Below are 24,879 nucleotides of genomic sequence, written 5' to 3'. Positions count from 1 at the left end.
ATTAAAGATAGCAAACCACTTTGTGCTCCTCAACTTGCTTCTCTTCAGTTCTCCTCGACTTCTGCTGAGGTCTCACCTTACACCACTTTGCCTATCATAACAGAGCCTTTATTATGACAGCACACGTTTCTCAGGTGCTCCCTTACCCCACCACTCTGCATTTGCAGCAAGGACCATTTATATTTCAAGATTCAACAGTCCAGGCATGAAATAAAACAAGTCTAAGAAAATTTTAATAACTCCTTTTTAAGCAAAAAACTCTCTACGAACACAAATATAAATGGCTCACTAAAACCTTTTTTTTTGGAATATTTGTTCTAAGATTAAACACAAGCCAAAAATAACCATAGGGTGAGTATTTTTGTTGGAAGATTTAACGCAAGCCAGAAATACCCATAGGGTGAGGCAGTAAAGGGTGGTGATTGAAAGCACACCAGGCTCTGGAGTCAGACAAGCTGGGTTTGAACCCTAGCTGTGCCTCTTCAAGCTGTGTGACCCATCTTGCGGATTTACTTTACCTCTTTATCTTCTGTAAAATGGGGACAACAAAAATACCTACTGTAAAGGAGTGCTGTGGGGATGAAAACAAGAGAATGCAATAAAAGTGCTTAGTGCAATGCCTGGGACATAGATAGTAATCAGTATATTTTAGTTATTGTTATTCTCAAATGCCATGTAGAAAAGTAGTTTATTTTTACTATTTAGGACAAAAGGGAAACATGCCTAAAAAATATTTTAAAAATGAAAAAATATGAATTCCTTACCAATACATAGATATTAATGTTTTTTTATATGCCTTATTTATTTTCTCAGGGAATTTCAGACTTTCCATTTTTTACAACTACAAGTTATTGTAAAAACAATATTAGTTATTCATAAAAAGAAATGTTGATTAAAAGGTCTTATGAGTGAATAGTGAACAAAAACAATGTCCACATTTTTTATTAGAACTGGAATTAGTTCCTTATCCACCTATTAATTGCTTGTAATTATATTTATAGTATTGTAGATTAAATTGTCACTGGCAATCTCACAGACAGTAAGACAGTTTTAATAAACCTAAGCTTCAAAAAGGATAAGTATACAATGAAGTGAGAGCTTTTAAATACTCCTGATTATATTTTAATTGGTTCAACCCTTCTACCAAGCAATTTGGCAAATTGGTATTTATCAAAAGCCATAAAAATGTAAATACTGTTGGACCCAGGAATAACCCAGAAAAGGTTACACATGAAGATGTTAATTGTATTCTTTTTGTTTTTTTCATTTTTTTTGGTAACAGCTTTATTGATATATAGTTCGCATCTCAGACAATTCACCCGTTTATCGTGTACAAGTCAATATTTTTTTGGTATATTCAGAGTTGTGCAACCATCACCACAATCAATTTTAAAACATTTTCATCAAAAAAGAAACCCAACAGGGGCTGGCCCAGTGGCATAGCTGTTAAGTGCGTGCACTCCACTTCGGTGGGAGGCCCGGGGTTCGCAGGTTCAGATCCTGGGCACACACTGATGCACCTCTTGTCAAGCCATTCTGTGGCGGCATCCCATATAAAGTAGAGGAAGATGGGCATAGATATTAGCCCAGGGCCAATCTTCCTCAGCAAAAAGAGGAGGACTGGCATCGGATGTTAGCTCAGGGCTGATCTTCCTCACACACACACACAAAAAAGAAACCCAACAACATTTAGCTATCATCCCCCAATCCCATCTCCACCCCTAGTCCTAAGTAACCACTACTCTACTACTTTCTGTCTATAGATTTGTCTATTCTGGACATTTCATATAAATGGAATCATTACGCTAAGGGAAAGAAGCTAGCCACAAAAGACTGCATATTATGTTTTTCAAGGGTCATCCATGTTATACCATATATCAGTACCTCCTTTTTATGGCCAAATAATATCCCATTGTAAAGACATATATTTGATTTATGCATTCATCAGTTGGTGGACATTTGTGTTGTTTCACTTTTTTGGCTATTATGAATAAGGCTGTTATGAACATTCATGTACAAGTTTTTGGTGGACATGTTTTCATTTCTTTTGACTACATATGTAGCAGTGGAATTTGTTTTATTCTTATATTGTGAAAACTAAAGCAATTTCATGGTCCAACAATGGAATTATGCCACGCTCTCAAAAGTATTATGCATAAAAATATTGGCTATGTAGAAAAACTACATTATAATATGAAAAAAGGCTACATGAAGTGAAAAAAGCAGGATACAACCCACTTAAAATCCTTCCTGGGCTTTCCATTCCCTGCTCTGTCCTATGGATGTGCCCCTGCCCTGGCCTCAGCTCTCTCCACCTTGTCAGAGGGCTAGCCACACCAACTTCCAGAGAGTTTTAGAATGTCTCAGCTCCAGAGGCTTTGCACACATTGTTTCCTTTGCCTGTATCACTCTCTCCCCACTTCTTTGCCCAGTGGTTTCAAGTCTCATCTTAAATGTCACTTCCTCAGACAAACCTTCTCTGATATCCCTAACTAGGCTAGGGCTGTGTTTCCACAGCAGCCTGCAATTTTCCATCTTAATACTTTTGATACTGGTAATTGTTTATTCAGTCAGTAATCAAATATTGAGAGCCTTTTACAATACATGCAGGGATACACGGTGAAACAAAACATGCAAGATCCCTGCCACCCTAGACCTTATATTCTAGGGAGGGAATGCAATGTATACATAAGTAAACAAATCAATGTACTGGGTGACTTTACACAGTGATAATTAGCTCAGTGGTTAAACTCCATAAAGACAGAAGCTATTTCTGTCTTCGGTTACTTCCAGTTTGCTAGAGTTTAGCATTGAGTCTAGCCCACTGAATAAGCTCAATACAAAATTTTTAAACTACTGTTATAATAGGCATATAAAAGACAGAAATGGAAAACAAATGTGACTACTTGTGTAAATGGTTGAGTTTGAGGCTTTTTGCCTTTTTTCTTTCAAAACTTTCTGTAATTCTACATATTCTTTTTTGCAACTAAAACAATTAAAAGATCAGCAAAAAATTACCATAGGTGAGTAAAGGAACCCCAAATAAAACACATTTATATGTCACCACACACTCATTAAAGACCTGATAATAAAACCTACTCTGAAATACTCAGATGGGTTGGTTAAGTGGATAGAATTCTCTTGGTGCATTACCAAGCACTTTCCGGCCCCCAGCAGTATAGTTTACCCTTTTAAAAGAGAAGGCGCTAGGCACTGATGTTAGCCCAGGGCCAACCTTCCTCAGCAAAAATGAGGAGGATTGGCATCAGATGTTAGCTCAGGGCTGATCTTCCTCACAATAAAATAAAATAAAATAAAATAAAATAAAATAAAATAGAAGGTGCTTAAGGATATACTTCCCCAAATTTCCCGATTTCTAAAGCGCTTTGGACTCTCCCTCCACCCATGGCATGGCAGCGGAAAAAGTCGCAATTCTATTTACACGTCAATGGTAAAAAGAGAACACAATTTTTTGCGAGGTCAACAAAGAATGCAAGATCTTTACACAACAGATCACTAGCCCCTTTCTAATAAATCCTTTAACAAGGGCCAGAGACAAGTTACGTTGCATAAAACCAAATGGCTCTAGGTTCGGCCGTAAGAGCATCCCAACATAACCCCACCCCCGCAGAGCGCTCAGCTTCTTCTTTCTTCTCCGGGCGCATGCTCAGCGCACTCTCCGGCCACCGCACGCCTCTTCCAGCGAGTCGACGGGGCGCTTACGTCACCGTCCGGTGGGTGAGAAAACCTTCCGCTCTTCCAAGGAAAACGAGTCCACCATCTTTAGCTTTTCTTAGCCAATAAAAAGTGTCTTCCCTCCTTCCACTCCAGTCGCAACGACTTCCCCAACGCGTTTCCAACATCCCAACTTTTTGCCGGACTTCTCTGTACATTCGTTGCACGAGGAAACCAGCGAAAAAGAAGAATGGCAAGCGCGAGAGACCACCTCACCGTTGTTTACATGGCGTGAGCGAGTCTAAGGAATCGGTCCGCGAGGGCGGAGCCGAAGAAGCCGGCACTTCTTCCTCCCTCCCCTCCTCTCCCTCCCTCCCTCGCCTTCCCCGCGAGCGGACGCGGCAGCGCCTCTGTCTCGCTTTTTCTTATTTTCCCCCCTTTCCCCTTCCTTTTTTTTTTCCTTTTCCCCCTTTCCCCCATTTCACCATTTCCCCTCTGAGGCGCTTCCCCCGGGCAGGGGCAGAGCCGGTCTCCCCCCCCGCCTCTCCCCGGCCCCCGCCGCCTTATGGCGAGAGGGAACCCCCTCCCCACCCGGGCACAAGCGGCGGCGGTTGGAGGAGAGGGACCGGCGGTGGCGGCGGCGGCCTCAGGTCCGGCGGCGTCATGGAACTAATTCGCTGACCGACCCATCGGCCGCAGCCGTGCGTCCCGCTCTAGCGCCCGCGCCCCGCAGCCCGGTTCCCCCTCTTCTCCCTCCTCGGTCGGCCCAGTCCTCGTCCCGCGCGCCCCGCCGCCGCGCGCTGAGGGAGATGAGGTGGTAACGAGCCCCCGGATGACCCCGCGTCACCACTGTGAGGCCTACAGCTCTGCCGGGGAGGAGGAAGAGGAGGAGGAAGAAGAGGAGGAGAAGGTGAGGGGGCGGGGGGCCCGACGCGTCTCCGCGACCCGCGCCCGCGCGCCGCCCTTCCGCCCCATTGGAAGCGCCGGAGCCGCGAGGCCCGCCCCCGGCCCCCCTCCACCTCCACCCCCCCTCCGCGCCAAAGGAAACCCTCGGGAAGCCGCCCCCTCGTCCTCTCCAAGCTAGAACAACTCGGCACCTGCCCAGTTTGAAAACGGCTGTGCTGTGTTCCCTTCCGGGCTAATTTTTGTGTCAGCGAGTAACTTTTTTGTAGCAACAGCAAATTGCCTCCTCTGTAGAGCGAGCCTGTGTAATGCACAAAGAAGGGGACACACCCCCACCCTTAGGCTTCAGCGCTCCGGCAGGGGCCAAAGGAAGACCATTTATATTGCAAAGCGGAGTGAATGCCAAATGAATGGAGCGAACCGCTGGTGCTGCGGGAACTCGGGGGAGGGGGACGTGCCCCAGGGTTTGGGTGGGGGGGGGGAATTGGAGAAGAGGTGAGATTTGAGTTGCACCCTGAAGGAGAGATTAAAATACTGGGATTTTGTGAAGAGGCAGAAGGTCCTCTGCTGAGCTGGGGGTTCCATTTCAGATGATTTTGGCAGGAGTTGAGAATTCGGTAACAAAATAGTGGAACGTGTCTCGGTAATCAGTCTGAAGATCTTTGAATGTCGAGTTAAAGTATTGAGCTTTTATTCTGTCGGTGGGGAGCCGCTCAGCGGTTGAGCAGCAGCAGTGTGGCGTTAGGAGGTTAGTGATAACACTTGTTGAGGCTTATTATCCAACAGGCATTGTTCTAAGTGGTTTGCAACTCATTGAAGCCTCACAAGGGCTCCTTGAGGCAGGTAGTTCAGGAGCCTCCTTTTACGGATGAGGAAGATGAAGGCTCCATAAGATTAAGTCATTTTCCCGTTTGGTGACACAGCTAGAACTCAGTGGCCAGAATTCAAACCCGAGTAGTCTGAGTATGCTATACAGTCTCTGTCCCGAAAGTGAATTTGTTGAAAAGATTAACAGCAGTGTTATCTGCTTCTAGCTTTTCCAGGTCATTCGTGGCAGACGAAATAGAAGGGAGTGGATAAACAGGTTAAGAAAGAATGGACAGGGTTTAGATTCGCTAATTTGGGACCAGACTCATGAGATTCTGAGCTTCTGGACTAGAAGTTTCTTAATACTGATGAAGAGCAGACTGGTAGAGAGAATCAGCGTGTGTTAGAAAGCTGCAGTAGAGATGATTTGCAGTTACAGATTTGAATTTTTGTGGCAGTGTGACGTCCTAGTAGGTTAGAATGGAACTCTAAAATGTTTCTTGGTCAAGATTGGAAGCAGAGAGTGTCTGTACATGTTTTATTATGATGGTTTAATACTTTGAAAAGTATTCACTTTTCTATGCATGTTTCTTCATCTCTAAAATGGGGTTAATAATAATACCAACTTCATAAGGTTGTGTGAGAATTAAATGAGTTAATATGAAATAGTACTTTGAACAATACCTGGGAAAGTAGTAAGCTTGCAACTAAAAATCATTGCTTTTAGTTGTTAAGCACTTAACAAGTGTAAGTTATTATTTATTAGGCATAGTGCTAAACTGGTGAGTGTTTACCATTGAGAAACTCTTGGTTAGTAGCGTCAGGTCTACAAATAATTGGTTCTTACGGAGCAATTAAATGAAAAGGGAGAATTTTGTACAGATATAGAAAGGCAGGGTGGTATTCACAGACTGGTGCAAATGACAATTTTGTAGGATGGGGAGTGCAAGCTAGAGAAGGACACTTCAAGTTGAAAAAACAGTGTGTGGAAAGGTATGGAGATTGGGAAAGAGCAGGCTGTTTTGGAATTACAAGTACCTGTAGTTTATTAGGTTATGGGCATGAAGTCAAAGAGGTAATAGTAGAACATGAGGTTCTTGTATGGTCACAGTAGTAAATCTCTCTTTATAGAAGAGAAACTAAGATCTAGAAGGCAGCACCAGTACTGAGTTGGTGTTATGATGATAATAAATGTAATAATTCCATATTAATGAAATTGTTTCTGTTGTATGCCCCAGACTGTGTAGTACTTTTCCTCAGAAGAGCAGGAGGCTCTGTGTGTAGATTTGTAGTATAGTTTATGCTGTACAATAAGCATTTTATAAACTATTAACTCAGACATTAAACTATTTGATAAACCTGGGAAAAGAAACAGAAGTAGCAATTGAAATAATGGGAGGAGAAATGTGAAACTGTCATAAAGTTAGAAGTGTGTGGACTGTGCCAACTGAAATACAGTCTTTTTGTTTTTTAGTTCCTAGAGACTTTTCTATCCAAGTATTCAAAATTCTGGATGTAACCAACAATCGGCATAAAATAACAAGAGACAACTATAAAGTTCTATTATTTAAAACAGTGAAATTATATTTTAAGTGTATTTTATTCCTTAGCAGGATTCATTATTCATCTATCTCAATCTGTTACACACATTAGAAAAGGCTTGTGCACTACCAGGAAAAGAGGTAAAGCTCAAGCCAGTGCTTTCTCCACTGTAGCATATTCTCTGTCTTAAAAAAGGAATGTAAAAAAATACTGTGGTAATACAAGCACTTCCATAAATTGTCTTTTTTTTTGCTTTTTCTACATTCTTTACTTTACTTGTAAATAATTTCAAAAAGAAACCCTTTACCTGGATTCCCTATTATTAACATTACTCCATTTGTTTTATCATTTGGCTTCCCTCCCTCCCTCTCTAAATTGTATACATTATGGCCTTTTACGCCTAAATTTTTTAGTGTGTATTTCCTAAGAATAGGGATGTTCTCTTACAGAATTACAGTGAAGTTACCAACCTGAGTAAATTTAACACTGATACATTTACTTTAGTCTGTCCATGTTCCCATTATATAAATTGACCTGATAATTACCTTTATAGTATTCATCTCTGTCCAGTGCAGGATTCAGTCTAGCGTCAGATATTGCGCTTTCATTTTTCTGTAGCCTCACTTAATCTGGAACATCCCCACCGGTGTCCTCCATCCTTTTTGTCTTGCACTTGCATTATTTATATCCCATTTTTAAAAGTTTAAGGAAATTGTAACCATTTTTCCTTTGTTACATTTCCTCAGTGTGAGCAAAGAATGATTCCTTTGTTTTCTTTGATAAGGTGTGTTACATTGATTGATTTCTGAATCTTAAACCAATTTTGCATTCCTGGGCTAAATTCCGCTTGGTTATGGTGTATAATCCTTTTTTTATGTTGCCAGATTGCTTACTAGTATTTTGTTGAGGAATTCTGCATCTGTATTTAGAAGAGAGTGGTCTATAGTTTTCTAGTGCTGTTGTCTTTGGTTTTGGTAGCAGGGTAATAACTGGCCTCATAAAATGAGTTGAGAAGTGCTCTTCCTCTTTACTTTTTGAGAGTTTGTGAAGAATTTGTATTAATTTTTCTGTAAATGTTTGGTAGAATTCACCAGTGAAGCCATTTGGGTATGGGCTTTTCTTCGACAGTAGTTTGTTTACTGTTCAATCTCTTTACTTTGTTATATGGCTCTTCAGCTTTTCTGTTTCTTAAGTCGGTTTTGATAGTTTGTACTTCTAGGTATTTGTCTATTTCATCTAAAATGTAGAATTTATTTGCATACAGTTGTTCATAAAATTCCTTTATAATCCTTTTTATTTCTGTAATGTAGGTAGTAATGTCCCCTCTTTATTCCTGATTTTAGTGCTTTATTCTCTTTTTTTCTTCATCAGTGTAGCCAATTTTGTTGATCTTTTCAAAGAATCAACTTTTGTTTTCATTGATTTCTATTTTTCTAGTCTCTACTTCATTAATGTCCACTCCAATATTTATTATTTTCTTTCTTCTGGCTTGCTGTAGGTATAGTTTGCTCTACTTTTTCCAGTGTCTTAAGGTGGAAGGTTAGGGTATTGATGGAAATCTTTTTTAATATAGGCTTTTACTGGTATTAATTTCCCTCCAAGCACTGCTTTTATTGCATCCCATATGTTTTGGTATGTTAGGTCTTTTTCATTCATCTCAAAGTATTTTCTATTTTCCCTTGTGATTTCTTCTTTGACTCAGATTACTTTGTGTTAAAAATGTTGTTACAGCATCTAAATATTTGAAAGTTTCACTAACGGCCTTAATTGTAGGAGGTTGGAGAACAGGAATCCCTTGAACCCGATCTTATTACTCTGTACATGAGTCTGTCCTTTATGTCCCTCTCTGTCCCCCATCCATCCTCCCCTAAAAATAATCTTCAAAGGAAGCATTGTAAGGGAAGAGTAATCACTAGGGGCAGCCAGCCATTGGGGTGTATTGACAAGGCTGGTGGATCCTTGTGAGCCACCCTGTTGAGTGTAGCTAATGGAATAATTAGTTAAGTAAGTTTGAAGTTTTGACAAGAGTTAATAGATTACAGACTAAAATTAGGTTTAGAAGAAACCTTAGAACCTATGAAGTTCAGTCTCTATCCAATATAGGTGTTTCTTCTAAATATCTCTTGACAGATGGTCATCTAGTTTACATTAGTAGGTTAATATTTATATCTGCTTTAGATGAAATTATAGTGAGTCTGTTCATCTAATTGTGGAGAATCTGAGAAGAGTACCAAGGCAGCAAAATTGGAATCTCAGAACATCTCAGGGGAATATAACAGTAGATGGAATTTAACAAGATGACTTTTTTTTTTTTTTTTTTGAAGAAAGAATCCATTTAAGGTCCTGAACAACAACAAAAGAAGCCACCAAAAACCCACACAAAATGGAGTGGGGCGGGTGGAGGGGTAGTTTGCCTGAGTGTACCTTAGCAAGTCTTAAAAGAGTTTTAGTCGACCATAAATTCTACCTGAATCGATGGTGTGGTATGGCCTCCAAAAAAATAGGTAATGATCTTAGACTGCATTAATAGTTAATCTGGTGCTGATTTAGGAGAGCAAAAATCATGTTATATTAGGAACCCTTGAATGGTTTTTCAGCTATGAAAAAGATGAATTGGTGAGCATGATAGTAGTTTCAAACATTTGAAAGATTGGCTTGGGAAAGAGAGATTAGACTTGGGTTTGTTTGTTTTGTTTTTGGTTGATTGTTTTTGTTTTTGGCCGCAAGAGTTGAAATGAACCTTTGGTTGAGTGCCTGTTTCATTAGGATACTGTGCTCTGGGTACAGTGAATGAGAAAAAGATGATATTGGTAGATGTGACTGCAAAGGAATTTATTATTTAGTAGGGGAGATAGTAGGAAGCTGCTTTTGGAAAGGAGAGAAATCACACTAGATTAGAGAATTAAAAGTTCTTGGAAGAAATTACCTTTGAAGTGGGCCTTTCAGGATAGGTATTATTTCTTTTCCCTAAGTTATTTACTTTTTTTCTCCTTAGTATGAAAGTACTTCATGCTTGTCATAGAAAATTTGCAAAAACTCAGAGGTTTAAAGAAGCAAAAAGGAAAAAACCCCACAATCCGCTTAACCAGTAGGTTCAGTAGCAAGTAGGTGAAGTATGTGAAGTGATTAATAAGAAAGAGGATAGTAGCTGGAATTAGGGGGGAAATTGAGGAAGAGGTTTCTTCTTTGTTTTTTCAAGCTAATTTTACACTTTTATCAAAAATCTGGAACTATTCATATGTTAATTCTAGGCATAAAATTTTTTTTTAAATCCCGTGAATGTGAAGCACATATGTAATAAAGGTACATAGTTGAAAAAGTGAAATAGTTATATGAGGTTTATAATGAAAAACAGCATTCCCCTGCTGCAGGGAGGGCTTCCTCACCCTTTTCTCACTCTCCAGAGGTTCGCTACTGTCAGCTCTTACCTGTTTCTCTTGTTATTTAAGATCATATTTTCAAATAACTTGTCCTACTGCTGTTTTTTGATATTTCAGTTTTAGATATTATTTATGGTTTTCCTACTATGAAATGTAAAGACTTTCTCATTCTACCTTCTCCCGACACCCCTCATTATCCCATTGTAGTTTTATCACAATGTTGAAATCTGTATTCGGTATTTTCATTATTATTGCTGTGTAAATATTGTGGTATATTATTACATTTACCTTCTTGCATAATCTTTTTGTCTGAAGTTCATTGCCTTTTCAGTTGCTTTTAGCTTTCATCAAACTAGTTCGGTCTTTTCACATTCTTCAGCAGCTTCTCAATCCAATTTTCTGCACACAAACCTCTCCAATCTATAGTTTCCTTTTTATTTTTTAAACCTAGGGACATCTCTCTTGGACTCTCAGTTGCCCTGCACTGGTCTAGACTGTTGCTCTTTAGATTTGCTGCTCATTTTAGAGTGCCAGTCACCTTACTGTTGAGCTTTCTATATCAACATTGTCCAAAAGAACTTTCTACATTGATAGAAATGTTCCTTTTCTGTACTGTCCAGTGCACTATTCACTAGCCACATATGGCAGTTGAGCACTTGAAATGGGGCTAGTGTGATTGAGGAATAGCTAGTGGACACTGTATTGGAAGTGCAATTCAAGACGGTTTCATAATTAAGGGGATGGTTTCATACTAATTAAATGGGAATGAGTGGGATTTAATGTAATTAATGTAACTTTTTTTTTAATGAAGAAAAAGATTAGCTTTTATCTCATTAGATTTTTAGGAGGAATATTTGGGACAACTACTTCTAAGAATTCCTTGTATAAAAAGCCCGAGACTGGGGCCTGCCAGGTCGCACAGTGGTGTGCACGCTCCACTTCAGCGGCCCGGGGTCGGCAGGTTTGGATCCTGGGCGTGCACCGACGCACTGCTTGTCAAGCCATGCTGTGGCGCCGTCCCATATAAAGTAGAGGAAGATGGGCACGGATGTTAGCCCAGGGCCAATCTTCCCCAGCAAAAAAGAGGAGGATTGGCATTGGATGTTAGCTCAGGGCTGATCTTCCTCACAAAAAAAATAAAAAGCCCATGACTTAAAAATTGTTGATACAGTAATGTTTTGATCAGAGTCCAAAGGTTCTATCAATTATATGGCCATGTTAACTGAGTTTCAAATTAAAAGTGAGGATGTTTTAGATAACTGATTATTTTAATATATGATATTTTAAAGAGCTGTAAAATCCTACACTGCTTCATAACATTCTTATTTTGTTTTATGAATTGCTTAATAAGTACCAACATATTTATACAGTGCTACAGTTATTCTGTAATTAAATAAAAGCATTGTTTTATATTTGATTTTATAGGTAGCTACATCAAGCTGGGTGGCAGGCAGATCCAAAGGATATCATGAAGTTTCCAGGGCCTTTGGAAAACCAGAGATTGTCTTTCCTGTTGGAAAAGGCAATCTCTAGGGAAGCCCAGATGTGGAAGGTGAATGTGCCGAAAATGCCTACAAATCAGGTAATGATTTCTCTCTCTTCATGCTAGATAGATGACTTTTATTAGAAATAAGTGTACTACTTCATATATAACAGTATCTTGACACTGCATTGGAAAGATATATTCCATTAAAGGATATGTTCTGTCATTGTCTTTAGTGAGGAAAAAATTTCTCTATCTTTTCTTGGATATTTATAAGGAGTTCAAGTAAACTACTAAGGTAATGCCGATGTTGGAAGCTTCTAGGGGAGATAGCCAGCTGATCTCTTGGTAACTATTGGCTATGTGCCTTTTCTTTTAGAAATTTTTCTACTTCTATTATATAATTGTATCAAGTTTTTTTTCTTTGCTGAGGAAGATTAGCCTTGAGCTAACATCTGTTGCCAATCTCCCTCTTTTTTTGCTTGAGGAAGCTTAGCCCAGACTAACATCTATGCCAGTCTTTCTCTGTTTTGTATGTGGGTCACTGCCACAGCATGACTGCAGACGAGTGGTGTAGGTCTGCGCTGGGAATCCGAACCCGCAAACCCGAGCCACCAAAGCAGAACGTGCGGAACTTAACCACTATGCCACCGGGCTAGCCCCCTATGTCAGTTATTTTTTATAAATATGAAGTTTATCCACTTACTCTATAAGATGTCTTACACTTCTTTTTATCCCACCTGCCTAGTACTGTGCTTGGGATAAAGAATAGTGGCAAAGAAATTTTTAATTTGTGTAGGTGAATGAAAATATCTTAAGTTCTTGCTGTATTGTTTTTATGTTAACCTTTGCTCATGGGTTATTGAAATCTATATGCGATTTCTAATTCAAACCTACTTCTGTGATTCTTTCCCACAAGCTGAAGAAATATATTTTGCATTTACTCTTACTTTTCTGTCATTTAGCAAATTGAAGATTAACCTGAATGAATACCTTTTATGCTGGAAGCATTCACATGTGCTACCACATTTAATATCTCATTTAATCTTTAGAAATAGGCAGTAGTTCCAGTTTGCACAAGATTTTAGCTAGTAAGTAGTAGAGTTATAATTTGAACCTGAGGCAATTTTCTTCCCATTATACTTTGTTTTTCGTTTTTTATTTTGGTGTGCTTGTGTGATTTTTAGATTACTACTTGGGGATTCAGTCATTCAGTAAATGTTTATTAAGTATCTCCTACATTCCAAGCATGATTCTAGGCATTGGGGATATAGCAGTGAGAAAAATCGAAATTCCTGCCATTATGTTCCAACATTCTAGTAAGCCTCAAAGCTTTATTACAGCTGCCTTTAGAACCATTCTTTTCTTCCTTCTGCTGTCTCCTTGAGTCAGCATGTAACCAACAATAATATACTTTTACAATATGCTTTTTGAAGGTGATATTCTACCAAGATTGTAGCATATTGCTGTATTATCACTTAATCTGGCCTAATTCTATAGGTGATTTAACAAATATTACTGAGGTAATACCAGAGAACAGAACAGTATCAGAACTTCTAAGAGGGATCTACTTAAGGATTTACCTTTAGTAATGCCAAGTAGAAGCCATATTTAATTCTTGTAAAATGTGGGTGAGCTTGGTCTGGTGAGGATAGGAGTTAAGATAGGAATGGGAATAAAAAGCTATAGGGGCTTGAGCCACTTGCCAGAGTAACCTCCAAGGACGCTTCTCTATTCTAGTTCTAATTTCTTTATTTTCTTCTGCCACTCTCAGGAACTGGCTTTTCTACTTCCCCTTCCACTATTGCTTCTAACCATGATTTCCCTCCTTGACTCCTTGCAGAAAAGAAAAACAGTCTTGTCTCTAAACCATACAGGTATCTTTTTTAACTTTTCTAATTTTTTTAAGTGCTGGTAAAAATGGAAAAATAAAATATTTTTAAGCTTCCTTTTGTGCAGTTTCCTCCTCCTTCTTCCTTCCTTTTTCCTCCACCTAAACTCTACTTTGAACTTGTCGTCTCATAATTCTCTTCTGATTTGCATCCCCTATCCTCCAGTTTAGGACAGAGTAGTCATTCAAGGATGTTATACACCTATTGCTCCCCTTCTGTGTGCCCCCACAGCACTCTGTACTTCCCTTACGATAGCACACAACATTGTAATTTCCTGATGATTTGACTGTGAGTTCCCTCGGGGTAGAGTTCTGTCATTGTTGTTTACTGGTGTGTAATACACTCACAGTAAACATTCGTTAAATGAACACTGATTATCATTTGTTTATAATTCATCCATGTTAGAGAAGTTTTTTAATATAATAATGGTACTTTCAAGTACACAATAATTTTGTTATATGAATTTGGGGGAAAAAATTGAAGACTGGTCAGAGTGACATGCACTTTCAGATACTCTCAATTTATTTTGCTAAAGTGCTTTTGATATATAAAGATAAAACCCTGCATCAAGCTGTTTATATAAAAATGGTTTTCATTAGAATTTTGGAACTCTAAGGGACGCTAAAGTCTGTCTAATTATGTGGTTTCCAAATACAGGATCTCGAACCACTGGGCTACTAGGCGTATCAGAATCACCCAGGAGGCTTCTTCCAGAGATTCTGGGTCCACCCAGACCTACTGGGCTTGTGGTGGCAACTGTGGAAATGTGTATCTTAAAAAGCTTCATAATTTTATTAATGTGTGTTAAGTTTGGGAAACACTATAGTCTAAGCGCAGACACACAGAAAAAGTTCTCCTTCTAACATCTCTGATAAGTTATCCTCTGTTTTGAATACTTTGTCCGTTCTACTGTGGAAAAGCTCTATTAATTATTGAAAGTAGTTTCCTAAATTGAACCTGAAAACTGCTTCTTTCTAGTGGCCATTTACTGGTTCTCGTTCTGTCCACTGGAGCAGTAGAGAATAAATACATTTCTTATTTTAAATGATAGCCCTTTATTTACTTAAAGACAGGTGTTAAGCCCACAGTTATCTCTTTTCCTGTTTGAACATTGCTTGTTCTTTAACCATTTTCCATTTGACAGGATTTCCCTTTTAATATCCCCATTTTTCTTTCTCTAGACACTCCTTTACTGTGTTTCTTGAATTGTGACATTTCAGTTGTGGTCATTAATCTAGCCCTAAATTTTTTTTGTTTTTTTGGCAGCAATGTCATATTGTTGGCTTATATCAAACTTGTTTTTAAAACCTTATTGTTTTTGTCTCTCTACTTTTAAGTGAAGTTTCCTTTATACTGGGTGTACTTTTTTAGTTTTTAACTTAGGTGCAGTGTTTCATATTTAGCCTTATTAAATTTAAAATTGTTAATTCTGGCCCATTTTTCTAGCTTTAAAATAAAGTTATCTAAAATATTGACTGTTGTATTTGTACCATCTGTGGATTTGGTAAATAAATAAATCTGATTTCCCCCGAGGTTGCTTTCTTCTTTTCTTTTCCTTAAACAGTTTCTTGAAGTATAATATACAGAAAAGTATACAGATCATAAGTGTACAACTCTAAATTTTCGCAAAGTAACACTTGTATAACCATCACATTACCAGCACCTCAGAAGCCCCTCTTGTAATTACTACCATCTGTCTCCACCCCACCAAGAAACCATTATCCTAATAGCACAGATTAGTTTTTCCTGGTTGTGAATTTCATGTGTGTGTGTGTGTGTGTGTATGGGATCATAGAATATATACTGGTCTATTTTGCTCAGCATTTTTTAATGTAAGATTCATCCATGTTCCTTCATGTAGTCGTAATTAATTTATTCTCATTGCCATGTATTATTCCATCATATAAATTTATTCGTTCTACTGTTGATGGTCATTAGAGTCATTTTCTTCTGCATGTCTCTTGGTGAACATGTGTGCATTTCTGTAGAGGTGGAATTGCTAGAACCTAGAATACATGCGCACACTCGGGTTTAGTAGATACCACCAGGTGTATGTCCAAAGTCGTTTGGTACCATGTTTCTTTTTTACCCCTTCCAGCATAGTGTGAAAGTCTCAAGTTGCTCTATATCCTTGCCAACCCTTGGTATTGTCTGTCTTTTTCATTTTAGTTATTCTGGTGAGTGTGTTATAGTATCCCATTGGGTTTTAATTTGCATTTCCTTGATCACTAATGAAGTTCAGTAGCTTTTCATGTGCTTATTGGCCCTTAGATAGCCTTTTTTGGTGAAATATCTGGTCAAATCTTACCTGGGTTTCTACTGAGTTGTCTTTTTTTGTTAATTGTTTTATAGGAGTTCTTTGTTTTGCAGGCTCTCTATTTGTTACTGATATCTTCAACTCTACTTGGGTTAACTTTTGACAAATTGAAGTTCTTAATTTTTAATAACCAAATTCTTTTTTTTTTTTGTTTTTTTAAAGAAGTGTTTGCCTAATCCAAGGTAATGAAGATATTCTCCTGCGTTTTTTTAATCATCTTTCACATTTAGATCTACATTCCAGATGAAATTTTTTTTTTTGGTATGGTATGAAGTAGGAGTCAAGAATAGTTTTTCTCCGTGTAGATGATCAGTATCATTTATTAAAAAGACATTTTTTCGGGGCTGGCCTGGTGGCGCAGCGGTTAAGTGTGCGCACTCCACTGCGGTGGCCCGGGGTTCGCAGGTTTGGATCCCGGGTGCGCACCGATGCACCGCTTGCTAAGCCGTGCTGTGGCGGCATCCCATATAAAGTGGAGGATGAGCACGGATGTTAGCCCAGGGCCAATCTTCCTCAAAAAAAAGGGGAGGATTGGCATTGGATGTTAGCTCAGGGCTAGTCCTCCTCACAAAAAAAAAAAAAAAACATTTTTTCCCCCACTGCCTTGCAATGTACTTTTGTTATAAATCAAGTGACTACTGTATATGTATAGATAGATATATTTGTGGGTCTGTTTCTTGCCTCTTTTCTCATCATTGGTCTGTTTGCTTCTCTTTAATACTGCACTGCCTTTAATTATAAGAGCATTATAATAGTCTTTGTTTGGTGGCATAAACTTTATTTTTTCCAAGATCGTCTTGGTTCTTCTTAGCTGTTCCATATATATTTTAAAATATACTTGTCAATTTTCAAAAAACTAAGAAATTGTGGGAGTTCTGGTTGTATTGAATATCTATGTCTATTTGGAGGAGAATTGATGTGTTTATAATATGAGTCTTCCAATCCATGAACATAGACTATTTCTCCAGTTTCTTTAAAGGTGCTTTTCAGTTTCTTTTAGTAATGTTTGGTAATTTAGGTTTATTCCTGGGTATTTGAGTCATGTTGAGGCTATTACAGATAGTATCACTTAAAATTTTTCATTTTTTTATATACTTGTTTCTATGTGTTGGTATATAGAAATAAAATAGATTTTTATATATTGACCAAACTAAATTAGCTTACTAATGGTTTGCAGAGTCTTTTAGATTTTCCGTATATCGTACAGTCATGTCAACTATGAATAATCGTGGTTTTATTTCTTCCTTTTTAGTCCTTATACTTTTTATTTTTCTTGTTTTCTAGAAGTAGCTAGGACCTCCAGAACACTGCTGAAGTCTCAATTTGAGAGGAAAGATTTCAGTATTTCACCATTAAATATAACCTTTGCTATGTATTTCTTAGTCTTCATCAGATTAAGAAATTTCTTTCTCTGCCTTAGTTTGCTAAGAGATTTTTCATAAATAGGTATTGAATTTTTATACATCATTGGATTTTGTTAATAGTTTGCTTAGGATTTTTGCATCTGTGTTCATAGGTGAGATTGGTTTTGTAATGCTTTTGTCAGGTTTTCATGATAGAGTATGCTGGCTTTGTAAAATGAGTTGGGAAGTGTTCCTGCTTTTTTTTTTTTTAATGCTCTCAGTTTGTTTAGATTGATATTAGTTCTTAAATGTTGGAAGGTTTCACTGGGGAATCCACTGGAGCCTAGAGATTTATTTGTGAGAAAGTAGGTAATCCAATTTCTTTGGTAAATATGAGACTAATCAAGTCTTCATTTAAATCTTTTTTGAGTTTTGGTAAATTCTGTTTTTCAAGGAATTAATTTATTTCATCTAAATTTGTCAGATTATTTGTGTAAAGTTATTCATAATATCCTCTTATCTTTTTAACATCTAAAGGGTCCTTAGTGATGTTCCCTTTTTCATTTCTTAGTTGGTGATTTGTGCTTTTTCTTTCTTGATCAGTCTTTCTAGAGGTCTGTCATTTAGTCTTTTAGTTCTGTTGATTTTCCGTATTGTATGTTTTTCTTTAAAGCATAGCTGTCCAACCATGTCTAATTTGTTATGAGATCACATATTGGGTTCTTAATTTTGGTTGTTATATTTTGCAGTTCTAGAGTTTCCTTTTGAATTTTTTAAATTTCTTTAGTGAAATTCTTCATCTTTTCATCTATTTTCCTTCTTTTCCTCTATTTTCTTGTATATTAAGTCCTTTTCTGATAACTTGAAGATCTAGATGTTTGTGTTGCCCTCCCTCCCCCTCTTTTCCTCTTGGGTTTTGGTCACTTGGTTCTTTTGTCATGCCTGGGTAAGTTTTTATGGGATGCTGAGCATTATGAAAAATTGTACAGGCTCTAGATGTTATCTTTCTGCAGGAGAGTTCAGTCTCAGTCTTCCCTCTGGTGGGCAAACTGAGTAAGAGATTAATCACTGTAATCCAGTGAGGGACTGTGCTGATTGGAGGCTGGTTTATGGTTAGATATGGCCTCATCTACCTCTTGTTTGCCCCAATTCCTAGAGTGTAGCCAAGGATTCCAGCTGAGAGCTTGGAGTGTTCACCAGGGCTCCTTATTCCTGAAGGGTGCTGAACTCTGCCTTGATTTCATTCTCACTTTTCGGAGGCTTTCTGCTTAGCTTCTTAGATCTCTGTCCTTCCCACCTTTAGAATTTCATTCAGAAAATGTATTAAGAGGAAAATCGGCTGAGTGTCACATTTAGATCTCTGACCCTCCCCCTCCCCACTAGGTTCTTGGCTCTTCCAGTGTCCAAATTTTGTCTCTAGCCTTGTAAGACTCCTCAAAGCGTGGTTGGTTTCTTTGCCCATACTCGCAGCCTCTTGCCATAACTCACAGGATGGGCAAATGCCCTGAAGGAAAAGCTGCAGAATGTTGACTCATCTCTTCTTGTTATCTCTTCTCCAGAATCTTGGCTCCTAAAGCAAGGCCTGGTTGTCCTAGCAGTTCTGTTGCCTTTAAAACAGCTTTTTGTTGTTGTTAATAGCCTTTGTAGTTGTTCTCAGCTGTAATGTAGGTTTGCTGCTACCTACTCCATCACAGCCAAAAGCAGAAAGGTAATTAAAACAATATGTTGAACTTCATGGGTGTGACAAGAGATGCTGTCGGAGCACAGGAAGATACTTAGCCCAACTTGAGTTATCAGGAAAAGTGTCTGGTGAAGAGTGACCATTGAAATAGCTCTTGAAGGGGGCCGGCCCCGTGGCTTAGCGGTTAAGTGTGTGCGCTCTGCTGCTGGCGGCCTGGGTTCGGATCCCGTGCGCGCACTGACGCACTGCTTCTCCGGCCATGCTGAGGCCGCGTCCCACATACAGCAACTAGAAGGATGTGCAGCTATGACATACAACTATCTACTGGGGCTTTGGGGGGAAAAAAAAAATAAATAAAAATCTTTAAAAAAAAAAAAAGAGCTCTTGAAGGATAATAAGGCAGGTAAAAGAGAGAGGGGAGTGTGTTCCAACCAGAGGAAAGAGTATAAGCAAAGGAGCAGTGATGTGAAATAGCATGGCAGGAGCAAGGAAGAATCATAAATATAAGTACTATTCTACAGTATGAATTTTAAGGCAGAAAGTGATGGAAGGTGAGTGAGGCTGGAGAGGTAAGTCAAAGAGGGACTTGTATGCTATGCCTGGGAGATTGTAATCTTTTAGGTAATGGTGAACCTTTTAGAGTTGAAAGCTGGGGAGGATTTGTGTTTTAATGATCAGAATAGCAGTGGAAAATAAAGCCCTGTGTTTTACCATGTTGAATCAATCCGTTATACATTCTCTTTGGGATTAGTTCAACCAATTTCCTGAACCTTTTTAACCCTATTTGAGCCATTCGTGTAAGAGAAAACAGATCATTTAATCAGGAAATACTATCTTGGCTGGGCAGGCCTGCTTCCTTCCTTCCTCTCTCCTGAATGGGATTACTTAGGCACAGAACTCAATTTTTGTAAAGCTGTCCTGATAATATTACTGTGTAGTACATGTTTGAATTAATTTGAAAAGATGTTCATAGAATCAGTATCACTTCACTAAGAGTAAGCCTTCTCAAACTATTATCTTTTGTGGGTTTTTTTTTTTTGGTTATTGTTAGTTTTGGCTAGTGATGATAATACTAGCCATGCAAGAATGCTTTCTTGGCCCTATTCTCAAATTTTAATATAAGGTATATTAAAGTCCAAAGATATTATCATGATCTCTTTGATAACTAATTATAATTGGTTTTAAAGAATTATTTATATGTAATTTGTAAATTTGTTTCTTCTGGCATCCTTATAGCATCAGATACTTGTAGAGGTGGGAAAGGACAAAACTAATATTTAAGTGCCTTTTGCATTATATGTTTGTGCTTTACAATAAGTTATATCGTTTAGTTATGATATGGAAATCTCTATATAACTGTGTTCTCTTGTATATTTATACGCTTAAAGCACATTATGTCCATCTTTTTTGGCACTTCTTGTAATTACATGCTTGTGTTATTTGTTTAATGTCAAACACCAAATAGTCACATTATGTAATGTAATCTGTCATTTAGGAATGTTTTTTCTCCTATACTCCCATTGTATCTCTGACCTGAAGGTAGAATTAATGGTATTCTTCTTCCTCATTGTTCCTCATAAAAGCCTCACCAGTTTCATCAGATTATATCACCTTCTACCTCTCCTTGTGTCAGTTTATTTCCTTGTCATTGATTTGTTTGGATGCCTTACTTAACATTACTTTTCTTATTTGTTTTGGCATTTTAGATAAAAGATCATCGTGGTAGAAATTTAGTTTCCCTTGAATGCTTAACTCTTTCCATCTAGAAGTTTTGTGACTGCTTTCACTTGGTTCCCAAGAACCTTAAGGGGCCCGCTAGTCCAGAACTAGATCTTAAAGTAGCACCTCAGGGCTCTATGGAAAATGGGATGTTGTAGAACCAATGACCATGCTCAGAGCTGCTTGACCCAGGCTAGCTGTAGGGCTGTGTCTGCTTCCTTGCAGCTTCCTAAAGAAGCCATAGCTCCAGACAGTAGTGTTTTGCTGCCTTTTTCAAACTCTTTTTGTGAGGGGGGAATCCACCTCCTGGCTTTAATAGCCTAACTCTAGTTTCCTCTGTCATGTTGGACAAAAAATCTCTACAGGACAGAAATTCGCCTGCTACTCTATGCACGCAGAACCTGTCAAGGCCACGACTTCAGTCCCATGAACTGCCTTATCCTTTTTGATTCATGGAATTGTATCACTGATTCTCTGAGTATGGTTTCTAGTTGTCTTTTCTACCCCCCTTGATTTTATTTGCAAGTCTGAGGAGCTTAACAATAGGTTCTTGCCTCTAGGTTGACATTCCTATCCTTCAGAATAAGTTCACAAGCTTAAAAAAACGTGGCTCTTGTCCTTGCCTGGCAAATGGTCACCCCTCCCTTCACTTTTTAACTTTTCAGATATAAGTTTTTTGCTGTCTCCTCTAAGAAGCTTTCACTCTACTCCCACACTGGGCATGGCGCCCTTCTAGTGTGCTCCCCTAGCACCCTGTGCATACCTGTTTTAATGCTTACCATAGTTAATTGACATTTTCTAATTGTTTGCCTCACCATGAGACTTTAAGTTTTGAAATTTAAATAGGGAGTTTTTTCATTCATCGTTGTATTCCTGTGACCTATCACATGATAGACACTTAATGTTTACTAATATGAACTGAATTAAATGTCTTGATTGTCAGATGTTTTCACGTTATCGTTCATAGTCTTAACACCAGCTTGGTGTTGAGATGTTGATATAAGAGGTTAAACCATCTTTATCTCATTTTCTTGTCAGTATTTCTTGTGCAGTATTCAAGGGCCAGTCAGTATTGACAAAAGGAATTGACCAGAAGGTAGATGTATGGCAGTTAACCTTCTAAAATACCAGTTACAGCTGAGTTTAGAGCTAGATGTATGTAAAAATTTATACATGTGATGAGTTGATTCGGCCAACACAAACACTGTACTTAGTTGTGCCAAAGCTGAAAAGTGACAGAGGAGTTGGAATAAAATGAGAGAAATTAGCCAGTGCAATGGCAGAGATGATAGTGAGCACCAAGTCATGTATTCCTCGCAACACTAAAGAAAGCCAAGAGGAAAGAGAAAAGAAATTCCAACTGAAATAACCTGTTTGAGGAGATACATTGTCAAGATATACAGCCCTTTGTGCTTTAATAGCTCAATGCATCCCTCTGTGATATAGGAATTAATTCATGAAGTTGACCCCAAGTGATCAGGAAAAATGTTTAAGCTATGGTCTCTGTACTTTGTAAGGAATGAGACAAGTAATATATTTTTTAAGAGATTTCCATCAAAAATGGTTATGATGATAAAGACTGCAGTGCTTACTTGTCTGGAACTTATTGAAAATACTCTTTTCTGCTAATCACAGAGTCATTTCTGTACTTTGTTGTGTTTACCTGGCAGAAGTAGTACGGTTGTCCCTTGGTATCTGAGGGAGATTGTTTCCAGGACCCACACATGCTCAAGTCCCTTAGTCGACCCTCCATATTCTCCAGTTGCGGAACCCGCTGATAGGAAGAGCCGACTGTTCAAGGATCTGTTTCATTTATTAGTAGTAGATTAAGTAAGACTAGGTTTTTTTTTTACGGTGCTTGCAAAACTGCACAAGAGTAAAGGTATCTAAATCATTATTGCTTTAAGTGTGTACCTTCTAAAACTTAAGCCTATATTCAGCTGTTAAAAAAATAATATGTAGGGGGCCAGCCCCAGTGGCCTAGTGGTTAAGTTCGGCATGCTCTGCTTCAGCGGCCCAGATTTGGTTCCTGGGAACAGACCTACACCACTCTGTTAGCAGCCATGCTGTGCTGGTGGCCCATGTACTGAAAAAACAGAAAGATTGGCATGGATGTTAGCTCAGGGCATATCTTCCTCAGCAAAAAAATAAAATAAAATAAAAATAATGTTTAGGAAGATTAAAACAACAATGATGTTTTTGTGTTTGTATAATAATCTCTTCAGTGGTAAGTTAGTTCAGGTTAATTTCTCCTTCGATATTCTTTCATCATCTTTAAATGTGTAATTTGTCTGTTGCCCCTTGTATCTTTCCTTTATTCCTGTTGATTTTAGTTTTGTTTTTAATGGGCTATCATTCTGTTATCATAGTCATTTATATTTCCTAAAATGGTTTAATGGCTATTTGCTGCCTTAGAAAAAACTTCACTGTATTTTCTTATTCTCAAGAATTGGGAAAACTTAATTCTAAAATTACTATCAGTTATGTTATGTAAACTTTAAAATGTTAGGTTGCCTGTACACCTCAATTTAATTAAAGTATAGATACATGGTGAGATGACAGTGAAGATTTTATTGAATAAATAATAAGAGAATATTGGATATTGATATTAAATGCTATAACCAGTACATAACGTTTTATCTTCGTTTATCTCGTTTCATAGATTTTGAATAAACTTAAAAACACTTTTTAGCATAATTCCATAGCATTTGCTAACCTTTTGTAAGAGAGAATTCTAAACATATTCTTGCTGATAACTTGAAACTTTACTTGTTCTCTTTTGTTTTTATTCTATTTTTTAACTGTTCCCTTATAGAATGTTTCTCCATCCCAGAGAGATGAAGTGATTCAGTGGCTGGCCAAACTCAAGTACCAATTCAACCTTTACCCAGAAACATTTGCTCTGGCCAGCAGTCTTTTGGACAGGTTTTTAGCTACTGTAAAGGTAAATATTTTAGGATACACCTAATCTCTTATTTGAGGGTTTATATGCTAAACCAGGGGCTATTAGTAAACATTCTGTAAAGTGGAGAGGAGTGGAAAATCTTCCTGGAGGTGATATATGTACCTATAAGAAGACATGATGTCTTCTGCTATTGCTTTAAATTTTCAGAAATGTTTCTAATTCTGTAATTTTATTTTCCTACAAGTATTCGTAACTTATATTTAACCTATGAAATTTTTGTTCTCTTGATTTTAATACAAACCATATAGCATTGGCAGAATGTTGTCATCTTTTAACACATTGGTGTACTAGATGTGGACAGTGAATCAGACTAGAAAAGTATAAGCCTATTGCATATTTTTCTCCATCACTACTTATTTATTGAATGTCCATATTGTGTGGTTTTCTGAACAATATATAAATATTTTCTAGAGGCATTCATTTGGAGTACAAGATGACCCGAACTGTCATAAAATAATTTTGTGTTTTTGTTGAATGGCAGCATACAAATACACGAATAAGTTTTGTGTTGTCCCTATTGGTGTAATATATCATTGATTATATTATGTGAACTCAGTTACAGTAGGCCCTCAACAGATTTAAAGCAGAAAGTCAGCATTTTTTTAATGGTAAGGCATGAAAAAGTAGAAAAGCAATTCACTTGTTGTCATTTGTATGCCTGGGAATATGTAAACTGGGGGAACTATGAATTCAGTGCTAAGGGTACTATATTCTTTGTTATTAGGTATAAAAAATAGAAGCCAAAAAATTATGGAGTGGAAGGATTTGGATGGCCACTGAGTTACCTTCTTAGGTTTCAAACTTCTACTCTTAATTATAATGAAAGTAATTGCCTGAAATCTGGGTTATCTGAAATGCCTACTTTTATCTCAGCATGAAGTCTCCCCTCCCTCCTTTCTGTCCCCCTACTACAGCCAATCTCCCTATCACAGAGAAAGCTATGTTAAAGTTAGTGTCCTTTCTTGGGTTGTATATTCTTCAAAAATTAATAAACTTATTGTAGCTTCTGTCATAGAAAAGAGTCTTACTAATCTTATTAAACATTTTAAACAAATTTGGGGAAGTTTCTGGAACAATTAGAGAATTTTGCCAAGTATAATCTCATTTTTTCATATTTCTTATTTAATGGGCTCTGTCATGTTATTAGCATCAGATACCCTTTACTTAGAGAT

The 24,879-nt window shown here is 37.9% G+C and overlaps 1 protein-coding gene across 5 annotated transcripts in view; it reads left to right on the top strand.

Annotated features, from left to right (window-relative positions):
- The first annotated feature begins 4,026 nt into the window (after positions 1 to 4,026).
- Positions 4,027 to 24,879, top strand: part of CCNI (cyclin I) — a 31,798-nt gene continuing 10,945 nt past the window's right edge. Inside the window, exons 1-3 of one of the 5 annotated variants that reach the window (XM_004430862.3) lie at positions 4,028 to 4,585; positions 11,733 to 11,889; positions 23,558 to 23,686. In XM_004430862.3, coding sequence (XP_004430919.1) covers positions 11,776 to 11,889; positions 23,558 to 23,686 — 243 coding nt within the window. In that variant the 5' untranslated portion in view covers positions 4,028 to 4,585; positions 11,733 to 11,775. Of the gene's footprint in view, positions 4,586 to 5,146; positions 5,327 to 6,687; positions 7,068 to 11,732; positions 11,890 to 23,557; positions 23,687 to 24,879 lie in introns of those variants that run through there. The other 4 variants (XM_087434465.1, XM_087434464.1, XM_087434466.1 and 1 more) reach the window with 4 other exon arrangements.

Source organism: Ceratotherium simum, chromosome 8, assembly GCF_057802395.1.
Source record: "Ceratotherium simum simum isolate JZ-2026a chromosome 8, ASM5780239v1, whole genome shotgun sequence".
Classification (NCBI taxonomy): Eukaryota; Metazoa; Chordata; class Mammalia; order Perissodactyla; family Rhinocerotidae; genus Ceratotherium; species Ceratotherium simum.
This window is presented reverse-complemented; position numbering and strand designations above follow the sequence as displayed.